This window comes from Geospiza fortis, unplaced genomic scaffold (assembly GCF_000277835.1).
Source record: "Geospiza fortis unplaced genomic scaffold, GeoFor_1.0 scaffold41, whole genome shotgun sequence".
NCBI classification, from domain to species: Eukaryota; Metazoa; Chordata; class Aves; order Passeriformes; family Thraupidae; genus Geospiza; species Geospiza fortis.
This window is the reverse complement of record NW_005054299.1, coordinates 662,149-686,884: the sequence shown is the minus strand read 5'-3', so window position 1 is coordinate 686,884 and position 24,736 is coordinate 662,149. Positions and strand designations below refer to the sequence as shown.

Sequence of the window (24,736 nt, the reverse complement as noted above, 5' to 3'; positions counted from 1 at the left end):
GCTCTTCATTTTGCTGGTTGTTTTGAGTTCACCATGTCTCAGCCAGTTCACTCGGATACATTGTCTTAATCTTGCTCTGCTGTAAAACATAGTTGGTCTTCTGAAAGCATAAACTAAGTTTAGTGGTGTCCTTATAACTTTATCTGCATCTCCCACTATCAGGTCATGCTCTGCTAGCCTGTTCTCAGGAGACAAAACTCTTGTAACTGAATGCTGCTTGAGTGCAGGCTTGCTGTCCATGCCAGCTAAGGTGCTTCCTCCTCTTAGGAAGGTGTTCTGGTTTTCCTGTGAGAAAGTATGTGTTACTCCTCAGAGTCAACCTTGTGTTTATGAAAAAAAAATGTCTGCAGAGTGCTGGGTCTGATGAGGTTCTGGCTTAAATATGAAAACTATGTGTCCTTGATAAATGAGGTCCATTAGACCCTCTGCAGCTCAGTCTTCTGAGGCAAGACTTGTTACTGACGCCAGAAGTCCTTGGCTGCAGAGTGGTGGACCAGCACATATTATCAAGCCTTGGAGATGGAGAAACTAAACTGGTCTGCTCTAGTGCAAGAAGCCATGAAAGTGCTCTTCAGGTCAAGAAGGATTCCCTGCCCTCCCTTGAAGGCTCTGTGGAAGGGCTTGAGATAAGCCTTGTTAATCCGCTGTAGATCCATGCTTTCTATTCCCCTCTTCTGTCTAGGCAACAAGTTAATTTTGAGAATTACTTCTAATTACATTTATTTTGTATGTACGGTATTGTATGAAGGGAATTGTTAAGATCCCTAAACGGACAACGTCAAGAGAAGATGGGAAAATCGTGCTGAACATTGGGTAATGTCATTTGAAACAGAGCTTGATGTGATCCTCAAACATTCCACGTAGAAGCCCGCATTGCTGGCTCCGTGCTGCTAGCAGCCCTGCTCCTAAGACTTGGAGGCTCCGGTATTATACGAGTCACAGGCCTAGTAAACCCAACATCACACAATCTCCACTACCCTTTCATTACTTTAGCCCTATGAGGAGCACTAATGACCAGCGCTGTCTGCCTACGCCAAATCGTCCCGCATTGCCTGAGACGGTTTCTTTTCTAGGACATGTGTGCATCAATTAGTATGTACTGCTATCAGGTTAGATATTTGAATTGGTCATCTCTTCACTTTTGAGAAGCTGGCTTTACTTCAGAAAGTTAATAAGACCTTGAGGTAAGATAGTCTTCAAAATGAGATGATGAACTGTCTTGATGAATTCGTCATTGTATCTACTGGATGAATCCAGTAATGGATATATGAAGACTTCAGAAATAGTGTCCAGCTTGCTGGAGGAGGAACTCTTTTGTGTAGCAAAATGTTGGGATGCTTCTTTGCCACTCATGTCATCCCAAAAGGGGAGGTTCTTGAGCTCACATTGTGTGCTTTTCTGAGGGTAAACAACAGGAGTAAGCAAGCCTTGTTTATGGGATTGTTTTTGTTGGTTTGGGGCTTTTTGTGTTTTGGGGGATTTTTGTTGTTGTGTTGGTTTTGGCTCTTTTCTGAATCCTTGTGTGTTTTTACTTTGTTGTGGAATTGGAATAAGTATCTCCTAGTTAAAGTTTCACTGCTGGTGTCAATTTGCCTTTGGATTATCAAGAAAAGTAGTGTGATCAATTTTCTTTTCCATGTTCCTGTCCTGATAGCACAGTTCCACAACAGTTTAACATAGAGCTGATGTGATCCTGTCTTCCCAGTGCTGGGTGGTGCCTTTTGTCCTTGTGCCTGTGCTGCTGCTGGGGGGGTGTCAGGGGGTGCCTCCGCTCAGCTGGAGGTGACCCTGGCAACAGAATTGCAAGGGTTTCTCTGTCTCGGCTGCCTGTTCTGTCCATGTGTCCTGCTGTCCCAGCAGTAGTGAGGTTGTAGGTGTGTGTGTGGGCATGGGAGCAGTGTTGGATCAGCTTCAGTAGCCATTGTGCCACATGGGGACTCATCCAGAGTTGTTGCAGGTACACAGTGGATAAGGAAGAAGTGCCCATTTCATAAACTTTGAGAGGAAGAATGAGTTGCAATTCAGAGCTTGGTCCCAATTAGCTCTTGTATCCTTTCCTTTTGTAGGAAAACCTTAGCTGACCCAGAAGAGCGCTTGTTTGATCCTGAGTGTCAGACATACTTCACACTCTAATCTGGTCGCTCTTTTGTGAGTAAACCTTGCCTCCTGCTGCTGTTTTCCTCGTCTGGAGGCAAGCCTCAGGCTTCAGGATTGCAGTCTCTAGACTGTAGAGACAGCCCTTTCCTCTCAGTTTTGAAGCTGGATATTAAAGCATTCTCTACTTCTTGAGCCCTGCAAATGTTTGAGGAGCTCCATGTGCTTGACGTGATCCTGAATTGTAGGTTGTTTCATGTCTCCCTTTTGCCTTTCATCAGGCCGATTGAAAAATGACCCGGCTGCATAATTTCTTAGTTCCTGCCAGTTTCCTTGGCCGGAAGTTTCGCTTTCTGGGTGTGTTCCTGTTCTTGTTTGGTTGGTTCAATTAACAACCAACATTTGCATTTAGTTTTCTTTTTGTTTCACAGGGGATTTTTCAGTAAACTGTGGGTGCTGTGGCATTCAGAATCAGTAGTGCCCTGCAGCTTCCTATGCCTCCAAGTGCTGGCAGGATGTCCTGGGAGAGATGGGAATGTTCACTGGGAACTCTCTGCTGGCAGGTTTGAAGATCTCATGAAATAAGTCAAAAAAGACTGGCGTGGTAAACTCCTGAGGAAAGAGCAATGGCTGGCAAGAAATGTTGAAAGAACTCTTGTCTGTGAAGGGCTGTGTTTAGATGTGTCCAGGAGGATGCAGGAATAGTTTTGTTCCGTCCTTCCTGTAAGTGCTTTCCTTCAAAAAAACAGTTTTGTGTTAGGTTTCATGGGTGAGGGACATTTAACATTTTATTTTGACAAGATAGGAAATGTTTTACTCTTTTGCTTGGTAGGGCACATAGTAATTTTTAGTACTGTACCAAATAACAAAAATGAGTAAACAAGAGGATTTTACAACAACTTTATCCTTTTCTTCCCCCTCATGTTGACTCCACCTGTGGTTTAGTGTAGCCGCTTTTAGCTGGCTTGTCTCAGTTTTCATGGGGCTACAGGGAGGGTTTCATTTTGTCCTAGCAATTAATGGAGATGATATGGGCTGGCTGCCCTGAATTAGCCCTGGAAAATCTTGTTTGTGTGTTTGGGATGAGTCAGGAAGGAAAGTGCCAGGTTGAAATAACTGTGCCAATTCTGAGTGAAATAGAACAAAGGCAGGAAGGTCCTGTTCTGCTGCACCTGCATGCCTGGCCAGGCTGAGGGCTTCAGGCCTAGGGAGAGAAGGAAACATGTAAGCTGAGTTCAGGTTACAAGACCTGATTTCATGCTATGGAGGTATTTGTTTTTCTGAAATGCTTTGGCTGTCATCTTGGGGATGGACCAGCACATTTCTAAGGTTTTTTTATCTATCAAATAAAAAGGATCTGTATATTCATGTGATAATGAACTCCACCCTTCCATCTCATGTTACTGCAGCGTTTTTTAAAAAAAGGGAATGAGCATACTGTATCATGCACAAGATTAATACAGTTTGGTGTAACCACATGAAAATGAGAATTGTTCCAAAGATCCTTTAGTATGAGCTTCTGGAACTCCTATTAGCTGTGTCTAGTTCTGCACTGGTAGATCATGGGATGTTTTCTTTCCTAGATTCCTTCAAGTATGGAGCTGTAAACATTGCATCCTTTGTAGCTGGAGGTGAAAAAACCAATTCTGTCTCAAAGTTGGCAAACTTATTTCTGTATGTCTCACACTGATTCATATATGTTGAGCACTTAAAAGACAAACAACAAAACCCCCAAAAAAACACCAACAAAACTTCCATGGGGTTTAGTTACCACAGTAACAAGCACAGATTAAGATTTACTCAATGCTCAGCATAAAAAAAAACTGTCATCTGTGCACATGTGTGCTTTTGGGAAGGGAACACTATTTGTCTGTTGGCTTTGGGGGATTTTATTTCACCTTGTAGTAGCAATATTTTCCTGTTACCATTGAAGTTGTTTTTGTGAGATACACAATAGTGCAACTGGGAAGAAAAAGGAAGAGATGCGAAAATAAAATGAGGAAGTTTTTTTGCTTATTTTGTCTGTTGGTGCTGTATAGTTTGGAGTTATTAAAGTTTTAAAAAATGCTTTTCAGAGTTGCAGCATCAATTAATGAAATGTTTGTGTATGCTTGACTCAGGCCAGCTTTCTACAAAATTTTTTATCTTATAGCTGATAGGCTCAAGAAGATCATGTCTGGAATTTTTATGTATTATATAAGTGTTCTAAAGAGACAGATGTACATGCACATGTTTGATTGTTTTCTGCTTGCACTTTTGGAAAGTATGCAGGAGCAGGCACAGGAGATGGGTGCATTTTACATTTTATCACAGTTTTGTGTGATTCTTTTGTCTGCCATGCACTGATCTTGGTGTCTGATATACAAACTGTAACTACTTCTTTCCTCACTCTGCCATTGTTGCTTTGGTTTTTCTGAGCTTAGTCCTGCATATTATCCCCCTCTTTCAGTGGGGAGGGTTGGTTGCTTTGCATTTTTGGTGATTTTTTTAATAGGAAAGTTTTTATCATGCATTCACAATCTAGTATGCTTTTAAGAAATTTTAAAAATCATGTGTACATACATTCAATCTTTTAAATTGGCCCTTCCAAAGTACTTCTTCAGATGTCTAAGAAAAATTAGATGGTGCTCTATTAGAGCAGAGGTGCTTTAGGAGTTGTAGTCTTATGTGATAGGTATGTGTGGCAGGAGTAAGGTGTGGTTTTGTGTAGATGTGAGGCTTACCTGGAAGAGGAGGGAGTCCCCATCTTCTTCTGCCCCTAACTGGGGAATCAGGTACTATAATTGTGTGCAGTTTGCATCGTACCTGTACCACCTGCATGCTCTTGACACACGATGCAGAACAAGCTCACCTGAACATCTCTAATGGCTTCTACTTTGAAGTTCACCAAGAGCTTTCAAAAAATTGGACTCTTTCAGTTCAGTTTGATTCTTCAGCAAAAATCTTTCTTGAGGTGGCTTGCTATAAGCTCCTAGGTCCTAAGGACTAGTGACAGAGGGCAACATGACAGCAGCTGGACATCCAGGACAGTATTTCACACCTTTGTTCCCTTTCCTTTCCTGGTACTGTATTTTAAGAAACATTTAATTTTAATATGTTTATTTCTGGAGACTTTATTTAATACTGACATAAACTGAATATATCAGGAGTCCTGTTATGTTGTACTAGTAAAGAAATGTTTTGCCTTCAATATACATGTATTAAGAGCAAAACTGTTGCATATCAGAGCTATTTAGAAGACTATCTTCTCAACCCTTCAGATACACTCTGTCTGGGCTAGCTATTTTGAAAAATATTTGCATATTTGAAAAATATGACAGCTGTTATAAATGCTCATGTGTATGGCACATGCTTGGAAATTGTAGGAGTTATGAATATAAAAATTGGCTGCGAGATACTCATGTCCAGGACAGGATAGAAAATACTGAGTGAGGAAAGTGTGATAATTTGACTTTTGTATGTAGAACTGTATGTGAGACTTTGCTTGCATGGGCTGGCTCTACCAAGGAATTTGCCTTGTGATAAATCAAGATGGGGAAAATTCAGGACTAAGAGCCTTGTTTAATCAAGTGAGGTGTGTTTGTAGGCAGATTGATGTGTGGAAATTACCCTCTTACTATGAAGGACTATAGAGGCCTTCAGTGTTGTTTGGTTGAGAAAAACTTTGTGGATTGGTGACTGGAATGGTTTGGGGGAATTTTTAAGACCAAGCTGTAGGAGCACTTAATATAGGTGATGTTGTAAGTTTGATTACAGTGTATAATCCCTGAGAGTACCACTCCAGCGGCTAGTAAGTGGCTAAAGGATGCTGAATATGTAAAGTAGTGAAACCCACACGTACCTACTTGGTAGGGTTAGTTCTTCTGCACTTTCTTAAAGATGATGTGGCCCTCGGGTCATCTTGCTTTGGCAAAGTTACCTTGGGTAAACAAAGAAAATTATAGCTTTGAGAAGCAATGGGTCAGATTAACTCTCTTGTGGTCTTACTGCCTTGGCTTTCTGTAACAGCCCTGGTGGAATATGTCAGAAGCAGACCTAGTATGGAGCAGTAAGTGTTAATCGAGCTCTCTTCTGTTGCAATTTAAAATTGAATGTTCAAAATACTTTTTTGGGATTCCTGAAAAGGTGGATTTTGTTTTGTATGAGTTTTCTTCTTTTAAAGTACCTAAGGTACAAAATACCTAAATACTCTAATAAACTGTTTCAGCTCTAAGCTTGTTACTCCTTCACCCTATTTTTGTTTAAAATTGCATTTTATTTTAAGAAACATCTAATTTTGTGTTTATTTCTAGAGACTTGATTTTACACTGCCATAAATTGTGAGTATATTGAGTCATGTTTATGGTGTACCAGTAAGTAGTGTTTCCCACTACATTTTATATACATACATATATATATATATAATCAGGGTATCTAGTGAAATAACAGAATCTCTAATTTAAATCGTGTGTAAAAAATGCAGCTTGTTGACTGGAATCGTTTTTGGATGACCATGAACTTCCAAGGAGAGTGTTGGTTTTTACAGCCCCCTTGTTTCCAGCACCCTGAAAAATTTCTCAGAATTTAGAGATTGGTCTACTGAAATGGCTTTTTAAATAGCCACATAGTAGCTGATGCATAATGAATGAACATACTGTAACGGACGAGAAGAATCTGAAAATTATGTAGCCTGCCCTTCTAGACAGTGTGGATGTTGCATACTTCTGTGAAATTCAGCTTTAGTATATTTTGGAAATAATCTCTGAGATAGTGTTACTTGACCTTGATTTTAATTTTTTTTCAGCTTCTTAATCTTTTGTTTCAATTTCACTGAATGTTGATTTCTAGAAGTTGATAAGTTTCTACTTTAAATTCCTCTTTACCTTCCAACAATAGCAAGCTGTTCCTGTGCAGAAAAGAGGCCTGTTACAAGAATAATTTGAATTTCATTTAGTGCTGTTCAAATTCAGAAATTGTATATATTTAGTTATGTGGCTCACAAACCAAGAAATTTGACCTTCTTTTTGCATGATTTCTGTCATCATTGGGCATAGCTGGGGAGAATGTTTGGTTGACTCTGAAGAGAATCTGTTTGAGAAGGAATAATTAGGAACCATCCAGAGTGGCTTAGTTTTTCTGTGACAAAAAGACCAAAATCCAGAATCGTCATGACCATGAACCTTGTTACTCTTTTTTCCTCCTCAAGTTTGGTACTCTTTTACTGTCATTTTGATTAAATAATGCTTTCCCTGTTCAGTCTGCATTGAAATGATCTGTTCTGTGAAGGCATCTTCTTGTTTGCCCGTGGCATTGGTTAAGTCTATCCAAATGTTTCTTGAAGAGATCCCTTCAGGTATCTCCTGGGAGTAGTCTAATCCTGTGAAGCATATGAATGGCAATTGATGTTAGGATTGCTAATGCTTCTGGTAGGCATTGTATTTCCTATAGTGAAGATCTAATTTGGTGAGTAAAGAGGCTTAAAGACTTCTAAAACTTGTTGTGTAGCACAGTGCTGTAGCCCTGGATGGGGTTCTAAGTACAGCTGAAGTACTCGTCGTTAGCACATACAGATTTTGCAGGGTGTATTTTTAGGGGAGACGTTTTTAGGGCTGTGGTTTATCGCATGTGGGGCTGGTGTCCAGTGCTGAAAGAATGTTTCAAAGCCTTTTTTGCCTGGAGCTGCCCTTCTGATACTCTTTTTCAAAGTCCACAAAAAGTATTTTAATGATGCGCTTCTAAAGAATAAATACTATTACTAGCGTGTTGTTTCACAGCTGAATAAATTTGTCTGATATACGGAATCTAAACATGCCTGGCTTGCTTGGTTCTCCAGTAATTTGGAAAACAGTTTAGCAGTGGGAGTACAGTAGTATTTTGCAGAAGGACTTAGGCAAAGAAAAGACAAACAAAATTATATTTAGGGCTGTTCTCTTGGCTATAGTGAATAATTAATAATGCTGGAGGTGATGTAAGCAGGGTTGTGCTACATTTGGGAAGAACATTCTGGTTGTGGTATACTCCTTGTTTTTTCCGGTTGTGTTGCAGCTGTTTGCTACTTTTCCCTATTCCACTACTGCTTATGTCCTGAAATAATCTTGCCTGGTTCACTGGGACTGCCTGTAACCCTGAGTGTTTACAGGAGGGGATTGACTTCAGTCTCCAACAAACGCAGACTGAAGCTAAAGTACTTCTTTAAATTCTGGTTGTATATGAAAATAATTCCATAAGGAATGATGGATGAGATCAGCACAGCCCAGCATTAGGTTGGGAATTGGGAGAAGCAGTAAAACTCCAGCTACCCTCAGACTGCTTTCAGCTTAAGGTCATGGATCTAGGAACAGGCTTGTTAGTGCTCTGTACAAAGATGCCCACTTTTTAATTGAGACAATCAGTAATGGGAAAATAGTCAGGTAATATTCAGGTGTCTGTTGGTACTTTATGCTTAGCTGGGAGTAAGCGTGCCTTTCTGCTACAAAACTAAAAATGCTCTGGGAAGACATTCTTTCTACCTCCAGAATTTGCCAGCTTTTAAAGTCTGTAACTTAAAAGATTAGAAGCTAAATTTTACCTGTTAAACATTTGTACCCATCTGCCACTCTTAGAAAGTATTTGAAATACTGAAACACTTAGCACTCCTTAGACATTTTTCATTACTTTGGTTTCTCCTTGGAACAATTCCAAGCCCCATCTGTAACTTGCCCCTTATATACTTGGAAGTTAGAGTACAGAAGCAGATTTCAGTGACTAACATTTAATGTGGGATGATGTGTTGGCATGCATTAAAAATAACTTCCTTTTAGTTCTTCAGACTTTTGAGGTTTAAAATATTTTATGCAATCTCATGGAGTCATAAAAATAGTTATTTTTAAATAAAGATGTAGATAGTTTGTTACTTGAACAAGAACTTAAAAAGATGCAAACATGTTTGGGGAATGAAGTTTACTTGAAAACAAAAATAATTTCATTTGTCTGAAGAAAGTTAACAAAAAAAGAGTGAAACCTTGTTTCCAAATATGCCAAGGTACGAATAGATTTTGCATAGTGTATTTTTAAAAGACTAAATTTGATTATAATTAGGCAAGTTTATCTGCAACATAGAGCTATACTGTGTGGTTTGGCGTGTTTAAAGAGTCTGCAATGGATTGTAGATTACTGCCTAGGTATCTAGTTTTGCTTTTAGAGCTGGTAAAATGTTTCTGCAGACTTTTTTATGAGACATGTATTGAACTCTGCCCAAAGGCAGCATTTTCTCCTCAGGCTGCTATCCAGAGTAACCAGTTATATTGTAGAGGCTAAATAAATTACTCCCCTTTGCATCTTTTTATACTTGTGGTCTATTCTGTTTCAATTGTCCAAAATCCACGTAGCTAAATTCCCAACTATTTTGTCTGCCTTGCAGCACACCTCTGTGGATGGATACACTGAACCACACATTCAGCCTATCAAGTCAAGTAGCAGACAAAACATCCCCCGATGTAGGAACTCCATAACATCCACAAATGAAGAGCATCCTCACATTGGAAATTATCGCTTACTGAAAACAATAGGAAAAGGAAATTTTGCCAAAGTGAAGCTGGCAAGGCATGTGCTTACTGGAAGAGAGGTAAGCCTTGAAAAAAAAGATGGACAGTCTGATTTGTTTTCTTTGGCTATCTTTATAATAAGTATTTCTTCTAGAGGATGTTTCAGCATATAGAAGAAGTTACCTGACATGCCTGAGTTACCACCTAACCACCTACCCACCCACCCCCTTATTAAAATGTAGCTTCTTGATGAAAGGATCAAAATGTTTGTTCTGCATCAAACGGTATTTTGGGGCTGGGAGAGTGTCCATTCATCCCCAAGCATTTCTAAAACTGAAGAGAAACATTTTGATGGGCAGATTTCATTGATATTGGTGATCTGTTAATAGATAAATCTGATGTTTAGAGGACCTGGACAAGATAATGTTGTTCAGTCCAAATGCAGACAGATGTATAAAACTGATTCCTTGGTGGCAAAGGTCCAAGCTCCTGCTGGTAAATCTTAATAGGTTTGAGAATTTTCCTTGATGAAATGTGTAGAAGTAGACACACATGCATGTTTTAGAGGTGCATCTATGCTCTTGTTCACAGAGGTGCAGCATGTTTTTGTTCAAAACTTCTTCTGAGTTTAATAATTCATAGCTGTTTGTTTTTTTCCCCAGGTTGCTGTGAAAATAATAGATAAAACCCAGCTAAATCCTACTAGCCTGCAAAAGGTAAGAATAGACCATAACATCTGAAATTCTGTAAACAGTTGAGCCATGATTCTTTAATTACTTGACAGAAATATTTGATCCCCTTATCTTGCTAAACGGCATTTTTGTGTGTGACCTTGGGAGAGCATACTCTCCCTGCTATAATGTGCGCATTCATTTGTCTGGGGGCAGTGGCTCCATGTGGTTCCTATCTGAGCTTTGTTGTTTTGCTCTTCCTTCCTCCTCTAGCTTTCCTCTTTGCCAACAGTAACATTTCTTTCCAATTAGGTATACAAACAGTTTGTCTACATGCTAAACCAAGATTTAATGCCGTAAAGGATGGTATTTTTGGATTTTTTCTTTAATGTACTAATTGGTTTTTTTGTGGACTTAAGAGTACCAACTTCTGTTGCTTTAATGGGCTTTTCTACATATGTCTTCACAGTCTTTCAACTTTAATGAAATATTTGCTGAACTCAGGGGACCTGTGGCAATTACTTTTTGTGCACAGAATTGACAAAATGAGTGAATATAATCAAAACAGTGTTGTTTATGCCTGTAGATAGAAATTCAGAAGTCTTTCATAGTCATTGTGATCAAGGTTTTATCAGAACCCTGGGGATTTTAGTTTGCTTTGGATTTTTACTATTTAGCTCTGTGTATGTTTTGTTGTGGCTAAAGCACAGAAATGTTGTATTGTCCTACTGGAGGATGCCCATTATAAAATTTTGGGGTATTTTTTGTTTACAAATACTAGACTGCTGTTGTCTGTTGCTGTAGAAATGAGAGAGGCCCGGGCTTACTGCTGTTCTTTTATCTCTGGCTGCTGCTACAATTTATTTTATTGTGTGACTTTGGTTATGGGGAATTATAAACAGCTTTGCTTTAATTTCTTTTTTTCTTTTATCTCTTCTATACTTTATTTGCTTTAATGTCTCCTTTGTAGTACTTGAGTGTGAATTCTTCCGGATTTTTTTTTTTAATTCAACCTGCTGTGCAGTCCATGCAGAGGCTTTGCTATTAAGTCCTATATCCTGTATTAAGCAAATCTCTTTGCTAATATTTGAACTAGAGAAGAGAGACCCGCAGGGGCAGTGTGTGACAGAGCATATTGTGGAAATCCTGTGCTGCTCACATAGCTTATTTCCTAGCTAGCTTGCTGTTCACACTTGTAGGGCTGGGTTTGTCTCATAGTTGAGCAATGAGAAGCTAAAATATGTTAAAACTTTCCAGAAAACTAAGTGAGAAAAACTCAGCTTTGAGAGAATAGTTTTAATGTTAAGTTGTATTTCATACAAAAATACTCAATAATAATTCAATAAACCTTTCCAAGTATAAATAAGACTTCCATAGCATACAAAAGATGCTGTCACACTGCACAAATAGTACATAAAATACTCATGCAATTGGACATTGGTGCTGTTATTTGGTTTTTTTGAGTGGGAAGCTGGCAACAAGACAAGCAGTGTTAGGTACTGTTAGAAGCCGCTTGTAGTAGAACTAAGGATAGACATTTAAATTTAGTGATCTAACTGGAATTTCGTTCTTTAGTAACTTGTAAATATATTGATCCCATACATCTTCTGCTCACACTGAAAAACTGGATAATATGTTGGGATCATGTTTTCATTTATAAAATACTGATTATGGTTTTCAGAGAAAATAATCTTTGTTTTGAAGCATTACATGTCTTTAGCTGTGACTGAGTGAATGAATACTGGTTGCCTGAAAAAGTAAACTTAAACACAATTTTTCACAGTCACTGAAGCAATTGTAAATACAAGGCAAATAAGGATGAGAGGGTGGTTCATTAACATGGTTAAGATAATTTCTTTTAGTGTTTTAGTGGGTCATTTGTGGATTGTTAGTCAAATAATAAAAATTCTTGTTCTGTTCTGTGAAATCAGTCACTCTTCTTTCTTTCTGCACTGAACTATTACATTTTGTCATTCTCTTTGTACTGTTTAGTATCTCCGCAATGTGAAGTTTTATAATTTTGTCATCAGACTTATGCTGTACAAAGGGCTGTTAAGTGGTTGTTTTTTTCTTCAGGAGGCAGTGTTGGGAATGGGAAGCAGTGATAGTAGTATTGTGTTGATAGGAACATATGCTTATCTAATGAAGGTTTATAGAGGATACTGGAGTATGTTACTGGCACAAAAATACCACTCCTGAGTTTGAACCCATCTAAATTCTCATGGTTGAGAGGATGGTCTCTAGAACTTCAAAGCTGATAAGTTTTGCAGTTCAGCAAAACTTCTAGATCTTCAATCACTAACTGATTATTATTAATCAAACAGGAGAAATTTCTGGTTATTTTGGGTGTAGGTCATTTACAAAAACATCCCCGTTCCATTCACCAAAGTATGAAGGATACTGAGTGCAAGTCAGTTTTGCTACAGTACTTGTTACTGACCTAATTAAGTGAAATGAGTCATCATGTCTTCACATGCACCATTCTGTTTTGTAAACAAAAATATTTGAGCACAGACTTCACTTGCTGGAAGTGTTATACAAGCTGAGTCTGTAGTTAGTCACAGATATAAAAGCAAAGACTGTTTCATTTCTTCCTAGCTGCTCACCAGTGATTTTCATGCCCTGTTGTATGCACAGGGTACTCCAGACAGAGTTATTTTAGTTTGTGTCACGGCCTAACATTTGATGGCTTAAGTTAGCTGACCTTGTGAATTTTTAATTTTGCTTTCTTGTCCATGCAATGTGATAGCTTATGTTAATGTCTTAACTTACATTGTATTTCTCACTCCAGGACCTCTGCCTTTTTAAATAGAAATCCTATGTTGAATTAAGGGTCCTACCTTCCTACTTTGTTTTCATTTTGTTCAGTATATGGTTACCACAGTACTTAGTGAGCATCTGTTTAGAGCAGAGCTGGCTTTATTGTTGACTTGGGATCTTGATAGTAACTTACTGTACTGACTTAGCTTTTCCCACTGTCACTATTGTAATTTGTTTCCAAATGTAAGTACTTGGGTTTTGTCATAACACAAGTTTGTATCAAAATAGATGGTCTATTTTTCATGTCTGCTACATTGAAAATTTTGTCTTCTACTGGCTTCACCAGGGATGTTTCTGAAACAGCATTCTGTTGCTCTTCTGCAAACTGCTAGTAGAGCAGAAGGTGCCTTTTTTTGTCATTAATAGGTTTAATTAGGAAATGGTTATTTCAGACATAACCCTTCTAGGGGTCAGCAAGCTTTTATTCTTTAAATGTCTTTGGAGCCTCTAACTTAAGTTCCTTCTGTCGCTGAGAAAAGCAGAACAGAAGTAAAGTATTGTGGAAGATTTGGAACAATTTCAATGTGTTACCTATTGAGAGTTGTGCTCCTTTTGCCACTTACCTTCTCAGTAACAGTTTAGAAAGTAGAGCAGCTTTCAAGCATGTTTTTCAAAGAAGACAGAGCCTTGGTTAACTCTATATTTTCAGTTTGTAGTAACTTTAAAAAGTAAATCTTAAACATAGGTATCAATCTGATAGCAAGTAGAAATATTATTAATGGTGTGGCAGATCTTTGCTTTCTGCAGTGTGTGCCTTGAAAAATTAAGCTGGAAATATGGGAAACAATTTTTCAAGTCTTGTTGCTTTTTCCTAACTATAAATTTTAGAAACCGAGTACAGTGCTGGCCATCTTTTTTTATAAGTGAAACTTTTGAGGCTGCAGCACCTTTCCAACAAGGAGATGGTTGTTCAAGATCTTTTTTTGAATGGTAGCGTTTTTTGAGAATGAAGAGTGGTCCTATAAATATGTTGTGGGGTGATGAGAGATAAGTCAGGGAGATAAGTCACTTACACCTTCTGAGAGAGAAGGACACTGCTGCTCAGAAAAATACAGGTGTGTTTGAATTCTGAAAATGCTATTTTTCGTCAGTAAAATAGATCATAATCCTGTGGCAGATTGCCTTGTCTTCAGAGAACAAGCATAGCTGTTCTGTCCAGATTTTTGTAAGTTTAACCAACTTGGCTCTGTAGGAAAAAACGGTGGTCTTTTTGCTTAAATACCTCTATATGCCAAGAGGTGTATCCTGAGTGTTATTGAGGGGTGTAGTGGCTATTGTTCAAAGGTGTTTATATTTGTAAATACATGGTTATTGGCATGTATTTATATAGATGTAGATTATATTTTCTGGAGTTCACTGCACTGTATTTGTCTGTATTTTATGTTAATGTCTGTAGGTGTTAATGACCAGTGTGCTTCTGCATGGGGAAAGTGTCGGGGAGGACATTAATGTCAAAGTAGTGCTTCATGGAATGCAGAGTTGCAATATAAAATCATGTCCTCGAATACTGTTAAGGCTTTTATTCAGAAATACTTGTGGAACAAAATTTCTTTTTGCTGTAAAATCAATTTGAATCTTGAACCAATTAGAGTCTTAAACCAATTAGTAAACTTCTAAATCTTCTGAGAATATTGAATAGAATAATGCGCATCTTTTTTTTTCAATTCCCATGTACTTTACATTCAATATAAAAATGTGAGTGTTGAAACTATTTTCTATAGAAGTCTCATTTTAATCCAGTTTATGAAGGCTTGCCGCTGTCCCTCTTATACCAGCATTAAATTATGATATAACTTAAGACTGGTCTATGAGGCATATGAAATATCTTTCCAATCTTTAGGGGAGGAACTGATTTTCCACGTACCTGCTTAGAAGCTCTACTGATGCTGTACCATCTATTGGATTAGTTTTGTTCGCTTCTGATTAGTTTATATTGATTAAGCTGAGAAATTTATTCTTGTGCAACAAGTTCCAGTACTTAAAAAAACAACAAATTCACAGATGAACATCCTGGTGTGGTGTTTTTCCTTAACAATGGCTGATGTTATGAGGAAAACAAATTTGCTGAAGTTAATTCTGGCACATAATATTACATACCCTTGTTTTCTGTTTTGGATGTAAGCAAACCGCGTCTGTTCATATTTGCTCAGAGAAATGCATTTGTAGTCTTTGCTTCCCTCTGAAATTGTTTTAATGGCAGTTATAAGGCAAATGCGTAGTAACCAACGTGAAATACTTTAATAATGCAAGTATACATCTGTAATATTATTGCTTGAGCTGTAGCAATCGTACATGATCAAAAGCTGATTGTCAATAAGATGTTGCTCTGTAGTCTTCACTTGTAGAATAAATGCAGAATTTTAGAAACATAAAATACCCTAAAGTGCTACTCTTTAGGGAGCTGTTTGGCCTCTGCCTTGCATTACCGTACCCTTTTGCAGTGGTTGCATCTGATCAAATGGGACTAATTTTGAAAAGGGAGAGGGTAAGATGTCTCTGCAACATGAGAGAAGCAAAACAGCATCAAGACACTTAATGTGCTGAGCCCAGTTTCTCTCTAAGGAGGACTGTAAGATGTTTCCAAAATGTCTAAGCATTACACTGAAGAGTGAGCATTTCTTCATTTATTTCAGCATCCTGAGTTAGCCTAATAAGGGACCAAAGAGTGTGCAGCACATTAAATAGGGGCTACGCTGTTGAATTAAACAGTGCAAACCTATCAGTATTGCCAGCCTCAAGTACACAGCACCAAACTACATAGGCATTTTTATTTCTTTTATTTGCCTTCTTTCCTTTGAGCCCCTACGTTAATCTTGATGCACCTCCAATTAATAAAGCCATGAATGGTAGAAATTTAAGACCAATAACCTCTTGTTTCTGTTAAAAAAAAAAACAATCGGTGTGAAGTGTATATACTAAGGGCTTTAAGTTTGTCCAGTTGTTTATAATTATGTGATTCAGTGTCATACAGCAGACTTTCAGCAATGATAAATCTTCAGGACTTGCAGGGGGAGAGAGAGGGCATCACTGCTGCTTGTGACCGGTGTGAAATTTGGTAGTTTTGGGGAAAGCAAACTTGCCTGCTTCACCTCTGTGGAGCAGCAGGACTTGGAGGATGTCAGAATTCCTAGTAGCTTATTCCATTTGAACATCCGTGTGTGACTTCTGTCTAGAGCTGCATCTTGTACTTGCACCTGTAGTTTCGGTGTGTTCGGGGTAGTTGGCTGAGCTTGCCAGTCACCAAAGAAATCAGAGAAAGAGAGTGTGAATACTTGTGTGAATAATCTGTGGGGTTTGGTCAATGTGGAACTCCAGAAAGAGCTGTGCAACTTAGTGTGTCTGTTTGCATAATGCTTAAAAATTAGTTTGGTTTTGGTATGTAGATATTTGAGGTCGTTATATTTATTTTAATGCATAAGATGTAGATTATATTTTCTGGAGTTCACTGCACTATATTTGTCTGTATTTTGTGTTAATGCTACTTTCTATGGCCTTTTCTGTCTTCTTGCCATTTAAAATTGCATATCTTGTGTAATTTTTCCCTAATAAACACATTCTAAGGAAATTGTCCTGCTTCCTTGACAGTTGTTTCGTGAAGTACGAATAATGAAGATTCTGAATCATCCCAATATTGGTAGGAGCCCTGCCTTTCTGCTGACTTTTTTTCTGTTATACTGTTTACATTTTACTCTATTTGGCTGTATTTGAATGTACTGCTGTTAAACTTTTTCTGAAGCTAATAGGGGACAGTAAGCATCCAGTAAATGCTTCATTGTCTCCCCTCTTTTATTGACTCTGCTTGCATCAAGAATTTTGCTCAGAGAAGGTAAACTGCTCAGTCCAGGAAAGCCTTACACAGAGTAGATGTGAGCTCTCCAGTCTATCAAGTACCCCAATTCCCCTCTTCCATTGAAATTATTCTTGAGACCCAAAAGCACAAGTTTCTTAGGTGAGAGTAGCAGAACTCCATTAGTTCAGTCTAGGAAAGACTCCTGCTGACTGATATTTCCAGAAAATTAGAATTACCAAGTATGTAATTTTCCCTTTCTGCTTTAGTTCTTTCACCTACCCCACAGCTTCAGGGCCCTACTTTGTGATGACAATTCTTCTGGCTGAGGAGGGCTGGACAGTCTTGTTCCAGAGACAGTTAATGGTCTTGAATTGGCCAGAGGGCTTGTTGCATACAAGGTATGGATGAGGTGTACAAGTTATTACATGCTAGGCACTCCCTTCTCATCCCTTAAATTGTTTGTTGCTTTTCAGCATTCATAGCTTCGGCTGTTTTTTTGTTTTCTTGGGGGTGGTGGGGGTGTGTTTGTTTTAAATGAGTGGTTATATTGCAATCTGAGGAAAGTCGGACTTAACATTTCTGGTATCCACTTGGTTTTTAGTTGGTCAGAATTTTGGATTTCTGACTGTGAGCAGTTTACTAGCAAAACAGGGGAGGTTTGTATGATCTTAAATTAAGTCTGTGCCAGATGAAACTAATTTCAGCATGAGCTCGTTTGTACAGTGCATATAAACTTCTGAGAAAATTGTGAATTAATATGCTTTATTATCAACTGTGATTTAGAAATTAATTTTTGGTCTTTTTCCCTCTCAAAAGAATGCTTGCCTAAAGGATATAAAGTTTCTGTATGATTTAGTGTTATCACTGGCCATAAATTATACTCATTCCATGAGTATAATTGTTTGTTTGTGCTGTGCTTTTACTCCTGGCTGCAATCTCTCCCATTCATTTTTCTTGCAGTAAAATTATTTGAAGTTATTGAGACTGAAAAGACGTTGTATTTGGTAATGGAATATGCCAGTGGGGGTAAGTGGATTCTGAAATGTGCGTTAAGGATAAACTGAAATGCCAGTTACATGCCTAGAAACGCTTTAAGGATTTAATGGGTTATTTCAATCTGGCCTTCAGAGCAGTCCCAGCAGACCTCTCAGGGCAGGATTTCTTGATTCTGTTAAGCAACCTCTTAGGTTTGTGCTCAAGGGTAGTTCTCATTCTGAGGCTCCTGCTGCAGTATCAGGAGATAATCTGGCACAGATTCTGGCTAAAACTCTCCACTCATATTTATCAGCTAAATTTAGGCGAGCACTGGTGCCTCATTTTATCTTGCAAATGTGTGCCAAAGCTCTTGAAGAGGCAGATCCGGGGATGGGAATCAGTAACACAGGAAGGGGAACCAGCAGGCTCATAGTGAGAGGGATAGTGAGTGCCTGCTTGAGAAGCTGCTTAGCATCTGAATGGGAAATGTTTGAATGTAGGAAGAGAATCCAGCACAGAGCCAGTGACCAGCTAGGAGAGGCTGCTGTGAGACAGTGCAAAAATGAGGATCTGAAAGGCATTTGAGCAGCTTTATTAGGAAAAGAATAAGAGGGAATAAACAGAAATCATATAAATAGCATTAAGTGATGCCACTAGAGATGTGCAAAACAAATCCTGGTGCATAAGTTGCCTGATTCCCAATGTGTCTTACACACGATGTGACTATTTTTCTTGATTGATTCTGTTTGTTTCACAGTGATTAAGTAAATTAATGTTAAAAATTGAAGAAGTCCTAGTATGAAGGGTTCCTTCATACTACTTAGTTTTTACTTCTTAGTTATTATTTGTCTGAATTCAATCCAGTACAAAAACTCAGAACAAATTTTTCTTGGTTGCTTCTATTTGCTTTCCCTTCAAGAAGGGGAGCACCATGGAGTGTGAGTTATTTTCAAGCATGTTTTGATTGTGTGTGATAGTAAAAAAAATTAATACTGATGTTTTGTCCTTGTCATGCTCAGGCGAAGTGTTTGACTACCTAGTTGCACATGGAAGAATGAAAGAGAAAGAGGCTCGTTCAAAATTCAGGCAGGTATGAAATTAGTGTGTCCATTCTTTTTTGTTGTTTCTATTTATGTTGCTTTCAGATAGACATGAGCATGAGCAAACTTCTTTTACTTAACAAAATTTTTTTTAATAATGTTTATTAAAGCTGCAGTGGAAAAAAATCCCAGAAGAGAGAAATATCTGCTTCCTATATACTGTCTAAAGATAGTAAAATTGTTTTGCATTTTCTTTTAGTCAGTTTTCCTAAGAGTCACTCTTTTTATTGTGACTCATTTGAGGTTTAAATCCTTTTCTGAATATTTTAGAATTTTACAGCTGTTCTATCTAGAGATGTTGATATGATGACAGGTACTGCTGTGTCATGTCACTGTTGCGTGGGAAGGCTATTCTGTAATAGGCTTTTATATTCTTATTACAGACTTTCTCATCTTAATCCTTTTCTTACTCTGGTTTTAGTGATTGTTTTGGAAAAGCTTTAATCAGATAAATATATCAAGTTTGGTGTTTTTCAGAATAAAGTTATATAATTAACATTTAAAGAAACTGCTCTTAACTTGCTGTTTCTGACTTGTTTTTTGTTGTATATGTGAAAGACGTAAAAATGTCAAATGAATTGTTCTGCTAGGGATGAATTGCAAGGATACGCAGTTGATATTTTAGAAGATAAATTCTGAGCTGATGTATCTGGCTACTGTCTTGAAGGGTGGATTAATTGCTTTTCGATAGTTATTGCCATTGGGTGATTTGCATTTTAAAAATATGGTTCTCCAGTTATCTTGAATGTTATGTGTAAAACTTCTTTTTAGTAGGAAAATGAGCTGCTTATAGGGACTTTCTAGTTTTACTATCTAAGCTTTAATGAAAGAAACTTAGATGAATATTTTTTAAGATAAACACTTTATTCATTTCTTACATTCTAATGAATCATATCAGGAAACAAAATTACTAAATTATATGCAAAAACTTTTGTGAAGTTGAAATAAAATATTTCACTGATCATCTTGGTGTTTCAGATTGTATCTGCTGTACAGTATTGTCATCAGAAATGCATAGTTCATCGTGATCTTAAGGTAGGTTGTTACTTCTTTTATTTTTGCTGCCTATCATACAGACTTATTTTCATTGTATATATTAGTCCTTGCCGCTGACTGTGAATGCCTCAAACATGTGAATGAAGGAACTATCACTTGTATTTCATTCTCAGTTTCCTGAAGCGCAAATATAATGTAGCTTGCCTCTTGGAACAGGGAAGAGACAAGAATAGAACATGTGTTACTTTCATTCCAGTTTTGGCTTTAAGAAAAAGACATGCTCTTCAAGGAATTATACCTGCTGTCATGCTGGTATCTACACAGTGAAGCTGCAGAAGATGAATTGATACCAGCCATCACTACTTATTTAAAATATTTCCAGTTAAGGTATATTGCAAGGATATATAAAACACACTTTCCTCAGTGATTTATAAGAAATACATTAAGTTTTTAATCTCTTTGAGCTTCTGGTGTGTATTCTAGTGTTTAATTTGGACAGGAAAATCAATTAAAGGTAAACAGAAATTAGTTGGGTTTTTAAAATTATTTTTATTAATGTATCTGTGTAAACCAACAGACCATATTAAGAGTTAAGCAAATGCAGGTGCAACCTAAGCCTTGCCTGAAGTTGTCTTCATGCCAAGTTTAGGTATCATGAAACTTGGACATCATCTTCACCCACTTAATAGCTGTCTTGTGCTGTTGCTTTGATGTCTTTGAACATTTACAAAGAAGACACTGGTGTTGATTCTTTCTTACTAATGTATCTGGATACTTGTGAAAAGATGAGGTTGAATAATTCTTAAGGGTTTTTCTTCACCAGTATCTTTTGTCTTATCTTATAATGCACTGCAGCACTCTTTCAACCTCATTCCTACAAATCTGTTCCCTGATACTGCAAATCTCCCAGCTCCTGCATGTGCACATGAGGATGGATAACAAATAAATACATCCATTTCTGCTGAGTTGTCCCTGCCCCAGGAGTGTTGTCATCTGATGGTGGAGGTGTCTGCCCAGCACTCTGAAGTTGGAATGCAAGGAAGAAAAAAAGAATTGGATCTCCCCAAAATCTCAATTTAAAAAAATTCTTCTCTATCTTGCCTGATGGTTTGGAGCCTGTGAATGTTTTGTCAAGCTCCCTGGAGATTATTGCAGCCACTTCTGTTGAACTTTGCAGAAGGCTGCACCCAGGGACCTCTTGGCCAGCCAGGACAAGCCCTTGCCTAGTTCTCTAGGTTGGCTCGGGGTAGGGAGCCAGTCATTTCCTCGTGCTTATCTAGCTCTGGCTCCTTCAGCCCACTATGTGACTGAATCTTGCCTCATTAACCCCTGCAGTTACTCAGCATCCTGTGTCTTGCTCTTTCTCCCAGAGCCCCTTAGAGCCTCCACCTCTCTTCCATTTCTTAGTTCCATAGCACACACAGCTCACAGGCCGTGCTCTCAAGCCTATGCAGAACAACTTTGCAGTATTCACACTGGAACTACCTGCAACAAGGAGTCTGCTGCTGATCTCTTTCCTATTTTGCAAGGCAGCCAGGCAGGCTCCAAAATAATTTTTAGTTTATTTTTTGTGTGTCTTCTCTTGGCTGGAGTTGTGCTAGACTCATTTGAAAAGTTCAGAGTAAAGTGTGATTGAGAGCCAGTCAGCCTAGCCGATGAAAAATATATTTTCCAAAGGAAAAAAGGCTAAATGTGTGGCTTTGAGGAGGTGTTTCTGCTTCATCTCTTCTTTCCAAGTGATATGACATCTCTGTCTCATTTAAAACTCTTCTCATGGAGCTGTGGAGAAGGAAAAGCAACTTTAAAGTGGTGTCTGCCTTCTCATCTGCTTCTATTGACTCTCTACGGTATCAGCACATTGAGCAATTGATACTGCAGCACAAGACAGAGATCTAGCACCACTTTGGCTATTTTTGATAAGACTTTTTGGTTTTAATAACCGGGTAAACTCTATTATTTACAAGTTTTTTTAGACTAAACTGGAGAGATGTGGAAGAAAATATGTGAGTTTGTCCAGGCTATTCTGGTTGAAAAATTGTCTCCTTTTAACTTTGTAATTATAAACAACTTGTTTTGAGAGGGCTGTAACCAATTCCAGTTTTGCTCATCGTATGATGTACAGAACTTACCTTTTCAGGTCCTACTTTTTGCTCTGAACATGTAATCAACAAGAGCATCATCTTTCTATTTGGCATATTAAAAAGGTCTTTCAGTGTTTTTGTTTGAAGTAAGGAACCTGTAAGTGTGGGGCACTTGGGTAGCAGAGTACTGTTGAACTAGGAGGACAATTGTAATCACAGAGCAGCTGCACTGACAGTACTGTTTTCACCACAAGGAAAATGAAGTCTTTGTGAAGTAGTGTAGAAAGCTGTCAGATCTGGAAAACAGCTCTGTGAGTCTGTCTGCTGGAACCAGCTGGGATTACATGTCATGAATTGGAAAAATAAAATATTTTCCACGACAGAGTTTGTAAAATGGGCTGTATTTTACTCCTGATAAAGGCTAAATTCTGTTGTACACCTATTGGCTTGATATACCGGTAGTTAATAGTCTGGTGTTCTGTTCGCAGAATGTAAGTGAAATTATTAGAAATAAACTCAAACAAACTCAGACAAAATCATGTTTACCCTTTTAATCAAATCTGCTGACAATTAGATTGCTGCTTTTCTGATTGTGAGCCAAAGCATTTTTGTATTTTCTGGGCTCAATTCTGGGCACGGCATCTGATGAGAGATGTCTCTTTGCTGTAAAGCTGTTGTTTGGCAATAGGGTGAACCCTCTAGTCTGGTTAACATCTGGCCTCCTGTTGAAAAAGTATGATTTGTGCTCTGCTTGGTGCTGCTTGTGTTGCTGGCATGCGGATCAGGAGCTGAGACCCAGTTAGATAAATAAACATTGCTCAGTTCTACTGCACTCCTTGCACAGCAGTCTTGCATTTTGAAATCAATATATTCCCCCAATAATGTATTAATACTTCTGTAACTTCACCCTTTTAATCTTACCTACCTGTGATGCTAAATGTAAGATACTGTTTACTGACTCTCCAGGTACCTGTACACTTGCATCTATGTGTATGTGATGCATTGCATTCGCATGATTGCTGCACAGGCATTAGTCTTAGATGTACAGAATATGTTCTGTGTGAAAAGAATTAAATACTTGAGTCATGACACCTTGGTCTTGCTGTTGCTGAAGCAAACACTAATAATAAGAGGGAGAGGATTTTTTTGTACAGAATGCTAAAGTATAGCATGTAGCTTGAAGTGTTTCATCTTACAAGCAGAAGGTATCTTTTTCTTAAGTCTTAAATTCCTTCTGACATTTACTCTGCCATAATGGTAGATGATGTCTAGGATTCGATTTACTCTCCTTGGCATCAGAAATTGGCATGAACCTGTCAAAAGCTTCAACTGCTATTCTGAGATGTGTAGATACTTCACTCTAAAGCTGAACTAAGTTATTTCTTCCAGAGTATAAAATGTTCATAGTTGATTGACTAGCTGACTTTTAATTTTGTTGAGCTGCTTTTGATATTTATATTTTCTTGAGTAAGCATTCCTGATTTTCAGTCCTTGTAACATGTATGGGGCATTAGTTTCTTTTATTCTGCAAGAAAGAGGCAGATGGTGAACTGTTTTAGAAAAAAACATTTCTATATTTATTAATAAATTATATATTGCACTATATATATATATTTATGCTTAATCTGATATAAAAATTGTCCATTTCCTCTTTTATTTTCCTCTTAGGCAGAAAACCTTCTACTTGATTCAGATATGAACATTAAAATTGCAGACTTTGGGTTTAGTAACGAGTTCACAGTTGGTAATAAACTAGACACGTTTTGTGGCAGCCCGCCTTACGCCGCTCCGGAACTTTTCCAAGGAAAGAAATACGATGGCCCTGAAGTGGATGTGTGGAGCCTTGGGGTGATTTTGTACACACTAGTGAGCGGATCACTGCCATTTGATGGTCAGAATCTAAAGGTACAGTTACAGTATGAAAGCTTGGCTTCTGCTGGCTTTAAATTTTCTGTGTCATCAGGAGCTCATCTTTTAAAACTCTGATTTTACAGGAACTGAGGGAGCGAGTACTGAGGGGCAAGTACCGCATTCCATTCTATATGTCCACAGACTGTGAAAATCTACTGAAGAAGCTACTAGTACTGAATCCAATAAAACGAGGCAGCTTGGAAGTAAGTAATTTTGTCTTGGAAAAGAGGGGGTTCAAATTAAGAAAGAATAAAATACATACAATAGTTGCTTGAGAACTCTTAATTTTTCAGGATAGATACTTTGTCTTGTTTTAAGGGCCCAAAAGTCTTGTTAAGAAAAAAAGAGGAAATGTCCCAGAAACAGCGCAGCTTGAAAATAGAAAGTGTTAATCAATGAAAATCTAACCTTAATTGCAGCTGATTAACAACTAAAATAAGAGCATTTCAAAGTGCGAACTGTTCCCACTTGTTTCAGTCAGATAATGGAGCTAGTTCAAAATCTCTGGAAAGCAGGACAAGATTGTAAATATCTTCCATAAATATATATACGTATATATTAAAAAAAGAAACAAGACTAGCAACCAGAAGCAGGCAATACTGTTAGCTTTTTCATGACTTCTTAAAGAGGATAGATGGAAGAAGAATAACTAGCTGATGGAAAAGAGTGTGGAGTTTGTTTTAGTGCTGTAATACATGTAAACACTACAAATTCTGTGAATGGTGAGCTAATGATGGCTAGTTATTTCTATTTGAGCCTTTCTTCTCCCTCTTATGGTAGTTTTGTTTCTGAGTAG

At 37.9% G+C, this 24,736-nt stretch overlaps 1 protein-coding gene across 3 annotated transcripts in view; it reads left to right on the top strand.

The window, feature by feature from the left end:
- The first annotated feature begins 9,454 nt into the window (after positions 1-9,454).
- The window catches only part of MARK1 (microtubule affinity regulating kinase 1), a 34,934-nt gene continuing 19,652 nt past the window's right edge, over positions 9,455-24,736 (top strand). The window contains exons 1-8 of one of the 3 annotated variants that reach the window (XM_031059403.1): positions 9,455-9,676; positions 10,259-10,312; positions 16,673-16,721; positions 17,838-17,903; positions 18,872-18,942; positions 19,931-19,987; positions 23,698-23,934; positions 24,024-24,143. In XM_031059403.1, the coding sequence (XP_030915263.1) occupies positions 16,694-16,721; positions 17,838-17,903; positions 18,872-18,942; positions 19,931-19,987; positions 23,698-23,934; positions 24,024-24,143 (579 nt within the window). In that variant the 5' untranslated portion in view covers positions 9,455-9,676; positions 10,259-10,312; positions 16,673-16,693. Of the gene's footprint in view, positions 9,677-10,238; positions 10,313-16,672; positions 16,722-17,837; positions 17,904-18,871; positions 18,943-19,930; positions 19,988-23,697; positions 23,935-24,023; positions 24,144-24,736 lie in introns of all 3 variants that reach the window. The other 2 variants (XM_031059399.1, XM_031059394.1) reach the window with 2 other exon arrangements.